At 42.4% G+C, this 19091-nt stretch overlaps 1 protein-coding gene across 6 annotated transcripts in view; it reads right to left on the reverse strand.

Moving 5' to 3' along the window:
* MSRB3 (methionine sulfoxide reductase B3) overlaps positions 1–19091 on the reverse strand; it is an 83154-nt gene that overhangs the window by 40056 nt on the left and 24007 nt on the right. For all 6 annotated transcript variants that reach the window (XM_068669298.1, XM_068669296.1, XM_068669294.1 and 3 more), the window contains 2 exons: positions 11309–11417; positions 9430–9507 (listed from right to left, as the gene is read on the reverse strand). In XM_068669298.1, the coding sequence (XP_068525399.1) occupies positions 9430–9507; positions 11309–11417 (187 nt within the window). The remainder of the gene's footprint in view (positions 1–9429; positions 9508–11308; positions 11418–19091) is intronic.

The raw sequence follows: 19091 nt of genomic DNA on the forward strand, positions 1-19091 counted from the left end.
TGTCAAGCAGAATTAACCCTATGACTAGGCCTATCTACACAATCTGCTATAAAACAGCATTGTCTATATCTAGCTCTCAAACCAATTAGCGGGCATGTTCCAATCAGGTTTATATTGCCCACTAACAATCAGTGGCACACATGGTCATGGCTGTCACAGCAGGACACAAGGTCCTACCAGCAGGAGTCCTGTTAAAGGACGATATGTCGGCAGGAAAGTGCATTTCCCCAGACGTTCTAGGGGGAAGTACAATGTTGGATCTTTGTACATTACATCAGGGAGAGGATTTATTTTCAGAAGTTACAGTCCTTTTTTTTTTTTTTAAAAAAAAAAAAAAAGAGTTGATAAGCTTGCACATGCAGGTACTTGGAGATGCATTTTACACATACTCTACATATGTTGCATAACTGGCATCATAACCCCGTACTAAGGATCTACACTACAGCAAAAAAAGCACTATCAAAATCAATCCTGGTCAAAAAATGAACAAGTTTGCACTATTAGTGTAAACAGTTATAGCCATCAGAAAAGAAAGCAATTCACTTCTCCCTTCTTGCTCATTCTTCACATTCCCCCAGTGTTCAGTCTTTCATGTTTTAAATATAGCTCAGGTGGTGAAAAGACGGAAGGGAAAAATCATAGCTTATCTTTCTAATTGATAGTGTACCACCAAAACGGTGAAGAAAGCAAACATGTTGCTGACATGCTTTCGAAAATACCACCACCAATAACTGCCCAGGCCACCAGACCGTGCTCTCATTTGGCACTGCATTTCTGCTTGTATTTATACACAGGATTAAGTCCTACCCTGCAAAAGGTGCACGTCCATAACTGGGGGAATTCCACCAAGTTGAAGTCAAAGATACTGCTCCACATAAAGCCACTTACTCAGTATTTTCTTCACAATATTCCCCTCAAGCTGCAGTATATCTATCTGGACTGTATATTCTGGCTCCTCACCACACGAGCAACATCTCAGCTACCTACATGTCTTTCAGTACACTTGGCGTCATGATGAAAATAACAAATAAAGCTGGGGGCAGTTGGCTGGGACAGGTATCTTCTTTGTCTTTACTAGTAAATTAAATGGGTCTAGGACATGGGCAGCTACAAGCAATTGATGGATAGCGAGAAGTCAGCTCTGACCCAGGCTGCAGGGAAGTCAGAGACAACATATGGGTTTTACCCTCAACATCTGTTTATCTGCACAATCACCTTCTCACTGTCTAAATTCCAGGTATTTGGTATTAAGTGGTCAAACAAGAACTCCAGTTCTCAGCTTGCAAGGGTGAAAAACTAGACAAGTAGAACCTTGCACCTGAATACCTTTTTCATTGAGTTGTTAGAAACTCTTCACACCTCCTGCTCACCCCTCTGACAGGCCTCTGGCATTGCACAAAAACCTTCAAAGGATGTTGATGCAGAATAAAAGAAGTACTGACGTTCCAATCTTCTTCAGGCAGGGAGAGTTTCCATCCCAGCTCTGCTTCCGTGTCAACCACCACATTGTCAAACCATTTCCAGTTTTATACAGTAAGCTATTAAACAGGCCCTCATAAGCTATCCCTCTTTGTTTTTTAACTGACCCAAAATTTACTCCCATGGTAAACCAATTCAGGGTGGATTATTTATTTATTTCTGTTTATTCATCTGTGGTTTTTCTTTTTCCTTTTTTTTTTTTTTTAATTTGGCAACAGACATGAAATCAAAAGGTTGATTAGCCTTTACTAGCATGTGACTTTTGCTGTGGACTTCTGCTGAAATATCTCTTGTGATATGGTACTGCACAGCCACCATGTTGCTCCACGATGCCATACGCTAAAAGCTGTGTGAGATGAGGCTGGTGACCTTTTATCCACCTTGGCATGAGCATACCAGGCCCTCCATCTTGCAGCATTAACAACTGGCCCAGGGGCCAACAACTGGCCCAGGGGCCAAAAAGGCTGAGAATAGGTGGGGAGATGGGGTCGCAAGGGTCACTGGGTAGTGTAATGAGCACCTAAGATCCATGCAGTCATAAATTACTGGACAGCAAATCAGGAAACCAATATGGGGAGATAAATGAATCAAACTTTGTCTGGCAACAGCCAAATGGCCATGAAAGAAAATGCAACATGGGAGGTAGCACTAGGAGCCACTCACGGTCATAACCTATGTCATGGTCATCATGTCACCTTGGAAAAACAGGGCAAAATTCAGGGCACAGAATTACAGAAATAGAGATGTTAGAAAGGCACAGATAAAGGGGAGGAAGATAGTAAGGTTCCATTGGAATCAGCACTTTTCCCCTAGATCTTCCAGCACTTACATCTTTATAGCACAACTTTATATACACTAAACAAAGGCATTAGAAACTAGTTGCACATAGGTGTTAAAAATATGCAACGAAAAAAGACAATAAATTGAAAGAAACTAAGTGCTGAAAGTAAGCTCCGAAGGGATGTTCTACTACAAACAAAAATAGTCATTCTGACCCTTTTGTACTTTCACAACCACATTAGCTAGAAGAAAAAACTTCCCTGTACATTGCTTGTTATCACTGTACACATTCTGATAACCTACAACCTACCAGACAAGATGCACTCTACAGAGCCAGGCACTGACTTTGCAAACTCTCTTTTATCATTTATTACACTGAGAGGAGAAGAAAACAAACAAAAAGAACAGCTTTATGCATCTTTTCTCTGTTTGTGCCCCATAGGAGTACTCTAAAAGTCAGGGCATCATTCAGAAATATCGCTGGGAAGGAGTCTATATGAATAAAGAGAGCAAGGGGACATTTATAAAGTGCTTTCCATTCCCAACTGTGATATGACTCAAATACACACAACATATGGAAATACAGATGCTAAGTAGCTCAACTACCAAAACACAATCTGCAAGGAAATAGGGAGCTACTGGAAAGGTTTAGCTAAGGACAAGGTGCCACAATATTTTTAAAGTTCCAGACATAATTAAATCAAACACAAATAATAAAATATAACACAGGTTGTTTTTTTTTTCTGTATTGTAAAGAGGTAGAGGATTTGAACCCGCATGTTTTTTAAAATGCACCATAAACCTGATGTTCAGAATGACAAGTAGTGAGAGAAAGAGAGTGAAGTGGGCTTTTGGCAAAGAGAGGGGAAAGAGGACTTACTGCTGCATCAAAACTGGCATTTTCTTTCACCCTTCCAGATGAAGTTTTTATCAGGTTTATTCAGGTTTGGTTGAAGCCCAATGAGAACAGCCCTTGGAAGCATCACAGCTCTCTCAGAGAGCACCTGATGAAACCTCTCTGATCCTTGTGACAAGTCCTTTCTTTGTAATAGCCAGTCTTGTCACCTGCCTTTAGGACCAGGAAGGAGGCTTTTGTCCCTTTTGTTCACAGGTATGGACATAGCCCTTCTCCCTGAAAGCACGACCCATTTATTGGGAATGCTCATTGACCTTACTCAAGAGCCCAAGCTCCAAACAGCAAGGCAAGCTTCCAGAAAGAAAAAGGCAGAAGTATTCCAATACAGAAACGAATGCCTGATGTAACTATCTAGGAATTTACAAGACCCCCACCATCAGGGAACCTGAGAAGCCCCCAAGCGTTAAGAACCAAGGCTCTCCTTGGGCAGCAGAAGGAGCCACGTGGTGGCCAGGGGACAGATCCTGACAGTGTGAAACTCCTCATCAGCACTTCCCAGAGCTGGAATGCCTCCCTCTCTTCCCCCCTCATGTGGATTCTCTGGTATAATACAATAATATATATATTATTTATAATAATATTATCTGGTATAATCTAATAATATAGTTGAACTCTTGCTCAGGTCTCTCCTCAGAGAGGGCATGAATGCGATCTCTCTCCTGATTTCATGAACGTTTTAAGAACTTAATATCTTTGAGGTTTAATATCTACTCCCTTGTCAAATTTGGCTGAAATTGGCAAGTAGATTAAATAATAAGGTTTTGTTATTAGGAAAGGATTGACACACAGACAGTATTATCCTGTGATCCTTAATTCCTTAGAAAACCTGGCTAATGATCTATTTTTAATCTTGCTTTCCTAGACTACAGAAAAAAAAGTTTGATTCATGGTTGATGGAAGCTGTGGGGATTTCTGTTCTGTGTACTGATGAAAAACCAGATTCAAAAGGAACATTTTAACATCACATTAGTCAATGCATAGCCTGGGTGAGTTCTGTCGAGTGTTTGTTTTAACACAAGGGTTAAAAATGGGTAAATATAGAAAAAAGCGAGAATAATTTTCCTGTTTGTTTTTCAGACTTGCTTTCCTTCTCCTAATCCCAACCCAAAAAACTTTCCAGAGCTCATTGCTTATACGAGTAGCTAAATGAATGCTTAGCATCAGCCAAGCAGCTGCAAGTTAGAAGATATGAAAAGCTCCCTGTGAGCTGATTAGGGATGTATTTATTATAATGATGTCTATAGGACGTCTATTTGTTATAATGATGTCTACAGGACGTCTATTTATTACAATGCCTGTGGCTCCCCTATGTCCCACACACCAAAGGAGTGCCCAGGGAGCATGGCCTTTTCCTGCCACAGCCCCCATTGGGGCAGCCTGGAAATGACACCAACGTGAGACACGGTCAGAGCTTTTGGGGAGGGGAAGCAGTTTTCAGTAGGGACTCACTGCAGGATTTCTTGGTTGGCATGACCTGAGGACTGCCTAAACTAATTCAATTTACATCACTGATCATGGCAGAGGCAGCACTGAGGTGTGTGTAGCTGTGTAAGACGCCACGGTCTGTGTTCAACAGCAACATCACTGCAGGAACAAAATACGTGCCTATTGATGGTCCAACCTTGAAGGCGGATTGAGCCTTCAGATTCCAGATGGCTCCAAGGAAGACAAGCAATGTGCTATCTCAATTTCTGCCTAGAGGATTAGGAGGACTTAGGACAATTTGTCATCCAGCAGTTACACAGCAGACTCAAAACAAAGGCTGGTTTCAATGCTAAACAGGTGAAGCAAGAGGAAACCAATGCTCGATGACAACAACTCTACATTTTTTTTTTAACTCCATCAGCCTTTCTAGGGGAGAGTCACAAAAAGCTGCAGAAGCTTTTTCAAGTTTTAAGATTCTGAACTTCTCTGAGCTACACAAGACCCAAGATTTGGATTTGGGGTGAAAACAGTTTGATAACGCTGCCTGCTGGCTGCTTCCTATACCAGCAAGATCTTACTTAACCCAAAAGAATTTTACTAAACAGAAGTTCCTGGTTTTGACACACAAAACCACAAGGTCACCAAGTCAGGGTGGATGAAGTTGCTCCAGTAGTTTCATTGTTAGAGATGCTGTAGCAATTATTTCATGTAGGCTTTCCCAGCTAGATGGCTAGAGATCTAGCCTGATGACTGAAATCCTCCCTTATGCTGTGGGGAAAAGAGTGGCACCATTGTAATGGCATTGCAGTATCACCCAACCATGCTTTGCTTTTGGATGGCCGAGAGATGTTGAGAGGACCAGATACAGGTCACTGAGAACTGAACGAAAACACGACATGACTACGGGTGTTGCTGTTTCTCCCAGCGCATGTACAGAATAGCCAACACCATTACTGAGAATTCCTTCCAGGAAGCAATAAAGGCAGCAGTGGGTGATTTATTGAGACTTGGCAATTCTTCCCTTGGCCCTAAAAACTGGAAACTAACACAACAATAATATTTCTTTTTTAAAGGGAAGTCATTCTTCTTGGCTTCCCAGTTCAACCCATCTATACCACACCTTTCTCACACAGCCTTGGATACGGCAGAGAACATGACTGTCATTTATTAAATACGGAATAGTGCTCCCTTACGGCAATAACACAAGCTGCAGGTTTCACTCGGGTCCTTTCTAACCTCTGCTTGTGGACGGAATGCCATTTCTGCAGAGAATACAAGACGGTCCCTTGAAAAAATAAGGTAGATGCAAACCTTCAAATATTCTTGGCCCTTGGAAAACACTGAGGATCCCGGTGCCATCACTGGCTCTCTACAAACTGCCATGGAAGCACACAACATTGCTGCAGAGGCTGCCCAGCCACCATAAACGTGGCACACAGAGTGTGAGCACCAGCAGGCACATTTCTCAGGCACCGAGGTTCTTCCTTTGGTAGATGGGTTTTCTGTCAGATCAGTGTGCTGCATGGTGACCCACTCCGGACACACCAAGAGAGGTTTGGTGAAAGGGAAGCCATGAAAAAAAAACACGAGAGGCAGGAGGGGAAGCAGGGCTGCTGCTTTTAGCACAAGCCTGCAGCTAGAGCAGAGTGTAACGTGAAGTGCAGCACAAGGGCTGGCTTGCAGAAAGGGAGATACTTGAGATTAGTTTATTGTGTCTCTCATTTATTGCTTTCTTTAGGCAGCTGTATGGGGATGTAGGAGACTGTCTGGCGTGAAAGTTCAGAGATAGATTAATTAGATTCAATGGCAAGATTATGGATTTTATGCATGAGCCACCTTTGATTGTGGAAAAAGTTAAAGCATGTTCTCCATAAAGCTTGGGAGGTTTCTCATAACACTAGTACAAGTAGGTAGATGAAGAGATGTTAAATTCCTAATTGTTTCTTTTATCTTTCCTGTGATAGAGACAGAGTTCTGTTTTAAAGACGTACCAAAAACCAGGTCTTTCATCTGGAGTGTAAAATTCATGTGTTCCCTGACCTCGTGTGTCACATGGTAATGAAACAACGTAAATCAGAAATGTTAAAAGTTGAAGTTTGTTAATATTACTGCTGAAGCTCCAGTCTCTTTCCTGGTTAAGCTGACAGGTCCATAGTCCAAATATATATATTTACAGATTACAACGACATGAAGAAAAAAATTAATGGACACCCAATGAGAACCAAATGGAAATGCAAGTTTCAGATGACTATCTGGAAATTAAAAAGAAAAAGAAAGAAAGAAAAAAAAAAAAAAGCTCAAAAAACACACGCATGTATTTTAATTGGGGTGATGGACTTTCTTTGTATTGTACTACCACCTTACTCCTAAGGAAATATTTTAGTGATTTATACTCTGTGGGGAAAATTTAGCAAACAACATACATTTTGCATTCTCTTATCTATATTTCCTTCTCTGTTCTTTAGCTGCCTGGCCTGAAGCAGTCACCAAGGTACAAAATGTACCTTCCCTAGTTGAAGTCATTATGCACTGATATTTTCGGGTGGGTGAACCAAAGGTTCTGGCCTGCCTCTTCCTGAGACTGCTGCAAAACATTTCTATTCTTCTGCATGATGACACTGAGATCTGTGGTTCTGCATGTCGTTAATTGCTATTAATTCCTATGTTGGAGTATTTTTGAAGTGTGTAACTATTGCACTGTGTATCTTACATTCAGATCTCTGCACCACAGATCACTGAGGGCAATGACCAACACCACCCAAGGTTTGGATGCAGAAGACAGAATTGTGGTTGCAGCCCCAGTGCTAACGCCAGTTTTATTGGGACAGAGCGAATTATGCCTTCCACAGATCTTGCAGGTGGAAGGGCAGACCTATCAGTGTTCCTGCTTACACTGCAGTGACTGTGCATGTACACTGAAAGAGCCCCAACCCTCACCCCCAAGGCTGTACCTGGCCCCACAGACAGAGTAGATGGGCCCCTACAGCCCTCTCCATTTGTTCCCAGCCCTTGACAGCTGCTTCAGCAGAATTGGCTGAATTTGATGTGGACCAGAGGTGGCGAGAGCTCAAGGTCATAAAGCAACACAAAGATGTTGGGGAGATTGGGCTAGGGCCAGCCTTGGGACACAATGAGGAAGGCTTTTTCAGGTGCCCACTGGCCTGGGAGTTATTAAAAATAAAAAGCAGCTTCCATCTTTCCTCCTCTCTCCTCCCATAAAATCCATGGGGAGTCTCAAAGAGAATCTGAAAACAGGGACATTTCCATAAAGCTCATTTCACACAGGGAAATCCAACTCATTACCTTTAACTCAAAAAAGTCAAGACTATGCCAAAGCATACTGTGCATTTGAGATAATCACAGGTAAGTCTCCTATTGCAGGTTTTTTCCCATATTAAATGGATTGTGAAAGCAACTGGAAAGCAGTTCACATTCAGTTATGTTAACTACTGCTGTCCAAATCTCACCTTACAAAAAAAAATTACTCCTTCTGCAGCAGACGATAGAAAGGAAGCCAGTCTTCAAGGTACAAGGTGAAATCCTGGCTCCATTGTATTCATTTGCCAAATTTGACTTGACTTCAACAGAGCCAGGATTTCCCCCCTAAAGATTTAGCTATAGTAAGCTGGGGAACATCTAAATAGCAGAGTAGAAAAACAGGTTATGGAGCCCTTAGATCTCCATTTGTCCCCACAAGCCAAGCACCACAGTAACACATGACGTGAGAATATTGCCTTGGCTGAGTTCATAACGATCAGTTTTCCAACTCAAAAGATTCACATTATTACTGAAGTTTCTGCAGGTAATCCTAGCAGAGAAATCAAATGTAACAGAGACAAAGTGCTTCTTTCATCTTTACAGACAGTCTTTGCAGAACAACTATCGCTGCCACATCTGGTGATTCCGAAGCTACATCAATTTTATTTTCCTTTGTAAACTACTACTGACCCAATTTTCTCTACTGTTAGTGTTATCCTGACCATCCTGCTTCATGCTGCTGTCAAGGAGTCTCTTCAAGTGGAAGGGACTGAGACAATGTGAACTGAGGGAAAAACAACCAAGAAATGAAATTCCTCATCAGAATGAAGACAAGTGACCACGAGAATGAAAAAATGCATAACAACTGAAACAGTGCAGAACATTGCAATGGCTGAGCAAATTCATTCAGCACTGCTACTAGCACCAAATTTAGGGCAGCAATTCCCACAGTCAAAATCTAAAGATTTTCACGGAACACACAAATTTTGTTATGTCTTTCTTAATTCTTGTTTCAGTTTCCAACTCAGCTCTCCATGTGCATTAATTGGGATGGGTGAAAATCTGTTAAGTAACGTAATTTACCTGGGTTTTGTTTTCTTAACTTCCTGAATTCTGAAAAATCAGCTACTTACTTCTCCATTATTGGATCCAATGCTGTAGCATGGATGCAGCATTGCCACCCAGGATCCAAATCCTAAAGCTGTTTGCTAGTAATGCTGACTGCCAGAACTCAGTATCTACGACTGCAGCAAAAGGCTGTACAATAACTTGCCACGGCTGAATACAAAAATAAAATAAAAAATAAAAAAATCATTTTTTCTCAGTCAAACTCATTCTAATAATGTTATCTCACTATGAAATTTGCTTATTTATTTACTATTTTTTATTTATTGAACTATAAGAATAATTTTACTATAGCATTGTTGACTATATTGCTTCTCTTGCATTCCTTATCAGTTTGAATTACTTAAATTATCTTATACTACTACATAAATACTGGAATATATGCAAGATTATACAGCATATAAACTAAGAGACAGTAATCTCAAAACTACAATTAGTATACTCACTTGAATAAAGGAGTTCCACAAACAACACATTTGTATATTCCTTGAGCTTTGTGATGTGTGTACTCCCCCTCAAAGGCACTGGGAAAACAATAACACTACATTTTAAAAATAAATAAAAGATTTATTTTTTTTAATTATTAAATTAGCTAGGACTTTAGAAAAATATTAAAGAAAAAAAATAATAGTTTGCAGTTGTTTTTTATTAAATGAAGCAAATAAAGCAGGCATGGGAAAAGGGGAATGTCCTCATTAGTTTGCCTCAGGTGTTACGCATCATGCAAGAGGAAGCAAATTGTCACACAGTTTAAAGGACAGAACAACAACAACAACAACAAAAAGAGGAGAAAAACTGGAATCTTCCTCTATTTGGTAAATGAAACATAAGTTTTCATAAGCATGGATTGTTTGAAATTTAGCAATTTAGCTTCATCCTATGCACTTCTCTGGGTTTGCCTTTAGAAAATGTTTTAGCAATGCATTCAGATGCTGAGCTGGAGGTGTAAAGCTTTTGGGTGTCTGCCATAGAGCAGATAATGAAGAGTCGGTGTTTGGTGAGTCCAGGATGGGCTGGAAGGGTGACAGAAGTATTGTAGCTGAAAATGAAATAATTGGTCCATGATTTCAAGCTGTGTGCGCCTTATATTTTTAGTTGAAAAGCAATATTACAGCTTTAAGGGAATATTTTTCTAAGTTAACAATCTAAGAGGCTAGGAGGTCATTCATCTAATACGAATCAGCTGTGCTAGTCCAACAAAAAGCCTATGTGCTCGGCAGCTTGTTTTTATTATCCTTTCACCCTTTTTATGAGGTCCAATTTTTTTTTATAAACAGGATTTTTAAGAATGACCTAATCTCCGATTGTTTGTGCGCATTAAATCACGTCGCTGGTCCCGTACACAAGCGGGAGGGATGCGGGGCAGGAAAGCCTCGCGGCAGAGGCTGCCATTCGTCCCCGTGCCCGGCCACGGTGGTGGGGGGATGGAGGGATGGGGAGGAGAGGGGATTATCCCGCTCCTTCCCATCCGGCACATCCCATAAACATGCTCTGTCAGGAGGAGCGCTGCCTGTTAAGCGGGACCCCATGTGTGGTAAAGAGCCCTTTCAGGTCATGAATGAAAACAAGCAGTTACATCATTAGGGCGTTTGGATCAGAGGTAAAGCCGGGGCCTTATGCCAAGCTCAGTGGTATAAATTAGACAACAAAAATGGTTAGGCCTTGGCAAGTTACCTTCGTGCTGGAATCAGCTGAGAGAGACTTTATTCACTAAAAACAGTCCTGGAAGCAAGTCCTTTTTTTCCTCCAGGATTCAGGGCTGGCTTCCAACGACTAAAGCCATGTGAGGGCAGTTATTGAAAATTTTTGACATTCCAACCACAAATGAGCCAATAAATACCTTCTCCACATGTGCTTCAAAAAGAAATTGGAGTGGGGTGGAAAAGAACTAAATTATGCTACCTTCTTTCTGCAGCCAAAATGTCTATACTTACAATGACCACCTTCAAAACTTCAGCGTCCTGGCACGGGGCCATTTCCCTCGTGGTTCTGCTTACTGTGATGTCTTCCAAAAAGTGTACCTAAACCGCTATTACTTCCACACATTTTGTAGTAAACTAAAAACAGACTCTAAACATAAGCCCCGAGACTTTATAAGACATACAGTGTTCATTAAAAGTCACACAAGACCCCTGGCCGTGGCCTCCACGCTGCAGATGCTTGTCTTTTCGGTGGTGTTAATTTGTAGGGGTTAGTAAACAAGTGCAGAATTCCTGGAGAAAAAAAAAAAGTTGCTGGGGAGGATGAGGAAGCACCAGCCAGAGGAAAGGGAGAGAAGAAGGATGCCTGTGTTTCGAGGACCTCGCTCCCTTCGCCCTGCCTTACCTTTCGGTCCCCTTCTCCTGAGTGACATGGTACTGCAAGGGTGTCAGCCGCTTCCTCAGCTCCTCCTGGGAAAAGACCACCTTACAGTCTTTTTTATCCCTACATGACCCTGCAAAGGGAGAGGATATGGGAGAAGGAGCCTTTTTAGCTTAAATCCTGAATAATTGCTTTGGCAGACGGCCACAGCATAGCTTCTGCATTCACTTGTCAATGACCAGACCAGTCCCTAATGCACGAAGAATGGCTCAGCTGAACTGCAGCTGATTATTTCTTCAAATCCAAGTTTAAAAAGAATTTTGCTCGAGAGCCAGGTGATTCCACTGGAGCAGTGACAATGTGCTACAGCCAAAGCCCTTCCGTGTGTTGCGCACACAATCATTCACAAGAAAGTTACATTTCCCAACCATTAAAAAAATAAAATAAAAAAAAAGCTGCAAAAAATAACTACAACCAAAATGTTCTTTACAAGACATCTATATTGGAGACTTATGGTAATGGGCATATGATGTTCAGCCACAACATCCAACGATTTTGTTACCCTTTAAAGTAGCTCAAAATAAATCTTTAGAATTCAAATACGGTTGATTTAACTTTTAGTAGCATCCTAGTCCTTTTACTTTATAACAGTAACAGTTGGATCTTTTCCCTGCTGAAGCACTGGAATAGGAGCCCCAAGGAGCAGGTCATTTCTTTGCAACAAGAGGCACCAGGTTCAATAGTAAAGTTGCCTTAATATTTAGAGTTGCTATTGAAATTACCTGTCTTTGAAAATCTCATCTTATGTTTTGCTTAATTCACAAACAAAAAAATCCAAGGAGCACATAGGGATTACTGTAAAAAACATTGGTATAGTGCAAAAAAATCACATTATGGAAAAAAAAAATAATAATAAGGCTGCTTTTGAGAATGAAAATTCCCAATAACAGAAATTACCAAATGTTAAAATAACTTTGATATTCTCTTGCAAAAAATGAGCTGTCACAGTACAGCAGGTAAAAAGCGCTCTAATTATGACAGTAATTAAAATATGTTACAATTAGAAATAAACAGTCCCGACAAAAATATTTTTTGCTAGTAATGCATATACACTCATAAAAAGACCAATTGTGTTCCCAAAGTAGAGGGAACAGAGCTACCCATCTGTATGTCATTTAGTACAGGAGAGGCAATGGCAGGTTTAAATTACATGGTATTGGATTGCAATTTCCTAACATTGGATGCTTTTCTGCTTTTTTACCTTGAGTCATTACTAAGGAGTGTTCATAAAAAGTAGCTTAAAGCACAGATGCTTGCAAATCATTTAAGAAAAGATGTTTCTTTCTTCCTCCCCCTCTTCTTTTCCTCATTTTTTTTAATGTGTGGGGGTGGGTGAATAGGGGAGAGAGAAAAAGAATAATGCTGTTGGTCACTACTGACTAACCCTAGGAAGTATTTTCAGGAAGAAAAAAAAAAAAAAAAAGTAAAATTGAAAACATCTGATTGAAGTAAATAGTGCAAACATAAAAAGCTTTACTAGTGAAAGAAAGGTATTGAAAAGCGACTTTATTTCATAGATTAGAAATTACTTTTGATCTAAACATTCTTAAAAACAGATTGTTTTCCACTCCGAGCCATCTCATTAGCTGTGCTGCAGAGCCTGCGTTTTAATGGCAAGCTTTGAAAGAGCGCTGCTGTATGCCTTTGTTAGCTTCAATCTTATTTGGGAGAGGGATAAAGATTTCATTCCAGTTCTCTTTGTTTGTCTTTCAAGAACCACTAAGGCAGTATTCACACAAATTTTGCAGGAATGTGCCCTGTGCCATAGCTTACAAATTATTTGGTTTTGGTGCACTTAAAGGTCACCTTCCAAATTAGCAAAATTTTCCTACATCCTGGCTTTTCAACCTTAAATGTAAATATTGTTTCCTAACTGTAAGTGAGGTTTGTTCTTTATAACATTTGGTTGCTTATTTAAAGATGTCAAACTTTGGAGGTTTTTATTCTCACAACGTGCTGGGCTCTAGGACTAATAAGTCTTTCAAAGGATAGCTAGCAGGGAAAGGAAGCATATGCATTATATAAATAACTATTGTTATGTTGCACTATGCAGTTCAGAAGGAAACTGTTTGAGAGCTGGTCTTCCATCTGATATTTCAGTACCAAAAAATTAGTCAGGAGAGCAGCAAGGAAGCCTACAAACCAATACCTCTTCACTTTTAAAAATATCTTAATATCTTCCTTTTTTTTTTTTTTTTTTTTTCCAGAAGATCATTTGCTCTTTAGCTATTCCAAAAAAGCAAACTAAGCATAACCCCGTATTGAAAAAAGTCATGCAAAACATTAAATGTTTTACAGAAGAGCCAGCATTCCCTCTTTGCTCTCCTTGAATAAATTCTCATCTCTTTCAGAAATGTTCTTCAACCAGTGGGCTCTTCTATGCACAAGGAAATTTCTATATGCTACTTGAATCCGTGACATAGATCCGAAGCAGGGAGCATGTTACAAAATATTTTTCCCCATCGCTTTTAATAATTAACTGCACGTTTTACGATACAGACATGTATTTATGTCTGCAGGGGAATCTTGCTAATCTGCCCGGGGGTAAACTGCAACCTGCCCCAGCAAAGGTCTCTGCAGGTTTCTGATTTAATGCAGTATACAGCAGCAAAAAGCTATGCTTGCACTACAAATCAGAAAGGAAATCTCTTGGTCCAGCCCTCGGCATTAAGGAACAGCCCTCTTCAGTCAGTTGAGCGTACTCTTTAACTGCTAGCCACAAAAAAGAAAGGCTCAGCAGACTGAGTGCACTGTTTCCATACTGCCAAAGAGACAGGGAGGTAATGCAAGACTGAGCCACAACCGGAGGGTGGAAGGATCCATCATCTGAATCATGGCTAGCCTACAAGCATGAAGAAAATGCAATATATCTTAAAAACATCAGGATGGGATTCTGGGAATGGAGTTGGGAAGAAACTACCATGCAAGGGGGGACAAAAACGCCCAACCTGCAGTACACGATCAGCCACCTCTGTCTGGGAACCTCCTTTACGGGGTATGTGGGAGGTCTGCTCCAGTCAGATCTGCCTCTACCTGGTGTGGGGACAATGTAAAGCTACCCACATCTGTGTGCAGCTACGAGGGAAGCTTTGATGGGTAGAGCTGCCAGCAAACCCAGTGGGTTGTTAAAGAAGGGAATAAAGGTGGCCCTGAGCGCCTTCCCCAAAGGAGGGACCCAATGTGGCCTTGTGGGAAGGGGTCCCATGGGCAACAAAACCCTCCTGGGTGACTTTGGCCTGAAGCAAGGCTCTCCACTCACTTGTAAATGCTACTGCTTGAGGCCGGAGCCATCAGTTTTCCATCAGCGTGATTACGTTACAAAGGTAAGGCTAAATTAAATAAGCCTAACTAATTTATTGAAGATCAGAGACTTCTGATTCATTTGGTCTACCTCTGGACTCCGAATGGGACCCAACTTGTTCTCCAGCAGTGAAGTACTCCTAGCAGTGCCTTTCGAGGAGCTGGGGACTTCCTCTGAGAGACATCTTTTCCTACAATGCACGCACAGGTTCTGCTCCAAGATCCGAGTCCAGATGAAATCTTTCCCATCAGTTCACCGTGGTGTGCCCATTCTCCTTAGTGCTCATGGGGAAAGCAGTGCACACAGCCCTTCCAAACCAGGCACTGATGTTTCCACTTCAGGCCACCTGCCTTCAGCCTTTTTCCAGCAGTTCCAGCAGTGCTAAAAGCTTCTGGGATCTTGGAGCAGGATGGAAAGCCTCTCAAAGACAAGGCCAGGCTCACAGATCTTAATGCATAAATATTTTATAAAAAGTTCAGGAGGGTGAGACAAACAAAACCAGAAACACTTCTGGAGCCTTTGTGGTGTTCCTGTACTTAGGAATGGCTTTTCTGAAAAGAAATGCGATGTGTGCTGCAATTTACTATTCACCCACAGACTGCGGGCATTTTAGAGTTCAGCTCTGGAGTCTGGAGGCCTTCCCGATAAAAATGAAGTGAAGAGAAAGTATTTGCTGGGTGTTGACCTGATAATGAAGACATTAAGCATCTCACCTCACATATAAATTCCAATTTCCATCGACCTTTTCAGACCTGTGGTTCGTAGCGCCGGTGAGCAAGTGCCATTTCCTTCAGTACCACCGATCGCAAGGAAACGAGCAACAAGATACGTCCAGGCAGACTGACACGAGTTAGCAGACCATTACTCCTCACCACTCAGCCCTTCACCTGCTCCGGCGTGCCGCAGGGTGTCGAGCAGTGTCTGACGTGCCCTGAAATGCCCTGGTGCTTTGCCTGATGGCTTTCCTTCCTTACATCGTCTTTTGAACCCTCCTAATGATTTTCTCTTCTGTCTTGTTGCTTCCCATCACCACCAAATGAACTCAGCTTTTCAGCTTCGTGGAGGACACGGCATACATTTTCCTCTTCCTACGAATGCTTATGTTCCACCAGCATTAATGGACATTACAGTCATGCACCGAGCACACACCATTAAGACTTCCTGAATTAAATACAGCAAGATCAAATGTTCCAGCAGAGCACAGCCATATAATAAATTGGGCTTCCAGTTTTCAGTACCACTCCTTTTAATATACCTGAGCGTTTTTTTTAGGGGCCTTGCAGCACGTTTTATTATTCATACACCACCACAGCCTCAGTCTACAGAAGGGTCTGTGAATGCAAGTAAACCTGGCTCCTGTGGCTCCTGGCACACATCTTCCCAAAGCCCATCCCTCTGCAAGTGGGTTGGACCTTACTAATCCCTGGTAAATTATCTCACACTGATGCTAAGAGGAATCCTCCAAGGTTAAAAAATATTCGTGTACATTACTTTACACAAATACCCTTACAGATGATATCCCTAACACTCAGGTTTATTAAAATGGGAATCTCTCGTTTTTACTCTTTTAAATTTTGTTTACACAGTTTATGCTGCTTGTTTAGAGTTTTGCCTCTCTCTCTCTGCTTGGGAAAAGGAGGATGGACGGCTCTGTTTCACTTCTGTTTAGTCTGTCCTCTGCAGCCTTTAGTCTGTAGCCTACTGCAAACAAACCGGGAACTGCTGGTCTAGTTAACAAAAATTAAAAAGGAAAACAACTCTTGAAAATGCAAATCAATGCAAACATTTTTGGTCAGCCCGTAAATTTGAATGCTATGTTTTAAAAAACCCTGCATTTGATGTCATAGATCTTTATGTACTCCCATCACAAGCCATTTTAAACCACCTAATCACGCGGCTGCCTAGGAGAGATCCTACAAAAGAACTCAAAAAAATGGGAGGTCAAGTTTAAGTAAAATCCAGACTTGGTAATTAAAGAAACCCTGTAAATGTTCTACACATTGAAAGCCAGATCTGTGGTTCTTCTCTGAGGGATGGCTCCTTTGCTTTCTTGCTGTAGGTAGCTAACTCCCACCCACTGCTGAAATACCATTTGCAGTTTCATGCAAGCATTAGGAGTAATGGGGCGAAGACCATTTCCACTACATTGTGCGTTGAAAATCCAAAAGCCGGGTACCAGGACAACAGCTAAAATTTTGGGTCAAATGCCAGGTTCTTGTCTTACAAGAACAACACCAAAAAAATTTATCCGTCTTTAAAAAAAATGGTTTGCTTAACACCCAGGAGGGTCACAGGGCCATGAGGGAAGGGCAAGCCAGCTCTGGGCGAACTTGCAACCTTCCCATGCAATCGAGCAGCAGTCACCACGTTTCTTTTCTTTTTTTTTTCACCTGGTCATCAGCATGGCTGCTGGCTTGTACAGATGTAAGTATTCCGAGTCACCATCGGAGATCTACCACGTAAGAAAACAACCTTGACTCTACCTCCTTATCTTGCATTAATGCAATCCACGGCATTGCCAGCCCCACAACCTCACAAGCTGCAGGCACCGAGCACTCCAGCATCAGCTCGTGCTGGTGCAGGGGGGCAGAGCTGCCCTGGGGCTCTCCAAGCCCCCAGCTCAGTCAGGATGGCAGCATGCAGTGATGGCAGCATGCAGTGGCTGCTCAGCAGTGGCTGGAGAATAGAAGCACCTTCAATATCATGGAGAAAATCCTCGTGGCATTAGAAGCTGCCTGTTTGCTGTGATGGCCAAAGACGGGGCACAGGGCAGCTGAGCTCTTTGCCTTGCTCTCAGATGCAAACTGGGCAAGACAAGATCAAGATCTACGGGTACAGCAGCGGGGTCGGGAGCATTTATAATGATGGATTTCTCTTCCTCTCTCCCCTATAGATAAAGAGACTTTTGTTTTGCTGATACGATCCTAGCACCTTTCACAGGCACTACATTTGTTTAAATTAAAAACAAGAAAGGCAGAGACACTGAGCACTCTGTATCTGGTCAGTAGATTTCTGTCAGAATCAATAAAAGGGGGCACGACATATGGAAAGGCATTTTATTAACGGCAGAATTAAGCTGAATTTAATAAGAGTGCTCTATGCTACCTTTTGCATTTAAAATATTTCAGTGAGCCATCAAAATAAGTTTATTCACACGGCTTTAATAAAGGTTTAACCCTGCAGCGGAAACAATTAAAAAGTCAGCATTTGCCAGCGGTTACCGCAGTGGTGTGTAGCTTATTGTAGCGTTCGAGCTGTTGCTAAATCCTCCTGCTGCTTCCTCTACAATAGTGATGTGTGGCCTGTGAAATGAGCACTGCGTTTCAAGACCCGAGGTGCCGCCGCCTGTGCTTGGGCTGGGGGTGGAGGAAAGGAGCGGGGTGGGGGAGGTCCCTGCCCTCCTCCAATTCCAAGCAGCAGCCCCGACCTCACCCCGTGAAGGAGTCGGCTGACTCTGGACGTGCTCCTGGAAGGGCCCTGTTAGCAAAGAGGCAGCCAAGGGACAGCAACGGGCACAGAGAGCAGCGGGTGCTGCCGTGTCCTGGCCTCTGGTCCCTGTTCACCCCATGCTGTAGCCACCCGTGTGCACCTAACAGCTGACTTCTGGCAGCTTCTGTGCCTCCGTGCCTGACTCCTGCTCCGTACCCTCGATGCCCTCTCCACATGCCATCCAGTTCCCTGTGAGCACATCCCCTCGGTGACCCACTGGATCACCTCCTCCATCGCTTCCAGGCTTGGTCTGGCCAACTTGAGGGTTAACACCATAAGCATCTCCTGAAATTGCACCTTTTCTTGCTTGCCCTCCTCCAGCTTTTCACCAGATAAGATCTCCTTCCTCTTTGTGTGCTGTCATCTCTCCTTTACATCACATTCTTCTGTTCGTTATGCACTCCTCGGAGGAAGGACAAAGCTGGGAGTTGCTTTTAATCCAAGGGAAAAGAGCGAAGGCAGCCCTGAAAGGGCGTCTCAGACCTCCTGTTAGACACTCATAACTAAAAGAGCAGCTTTTCACTGGAGCCTTTAAAACACAGAAACCCAGTTAGTGCTGGAACGTCACCTTTCACATCCATCTTTTACATTACATTTCAGCAGAAAAAGCAGAGAGCCCGAGTTGCACAGGGCACAGCAGTGGAACAGAGGAAATTTATGAGCTCCCAGAATTAAAACATTCTTGCAAGAAAGGCAAAAATAGCTTGTGGTGGGTACTTTATGGGAGCAGGGAGGGAAAGCAAATGACCTTAAGAGATCCTTCAGGGAATACGTCAAGGAACTGGCTCTGTGCACAGATCTGGGAGCACATGAAACTTCTCCTCATCCCGTGGTACTCAGCACCACAGACCCCCTGAGAAGCCCCTGCCCAGGCGAGGCACAGGCAGAGCAGAGCCTCTGGGTAAGGGAGAGAATGAGGAGGAGAGCAAAAGCCAGCATGAATGAGGAGTGAAAAAG

This window comes from Anas acuta, chromosome 1 (assembly GCF_963932015.1).
Source record: "Anas acuta chromosome 1, bAnaAcu1.1, whole genome shotgun sequence".
Taxonomy (NCBI): Eukaryota; Metazoa; Chordata; class Aves; order Anseriformes; family Anatidae; genus Anas; species Anas acuta.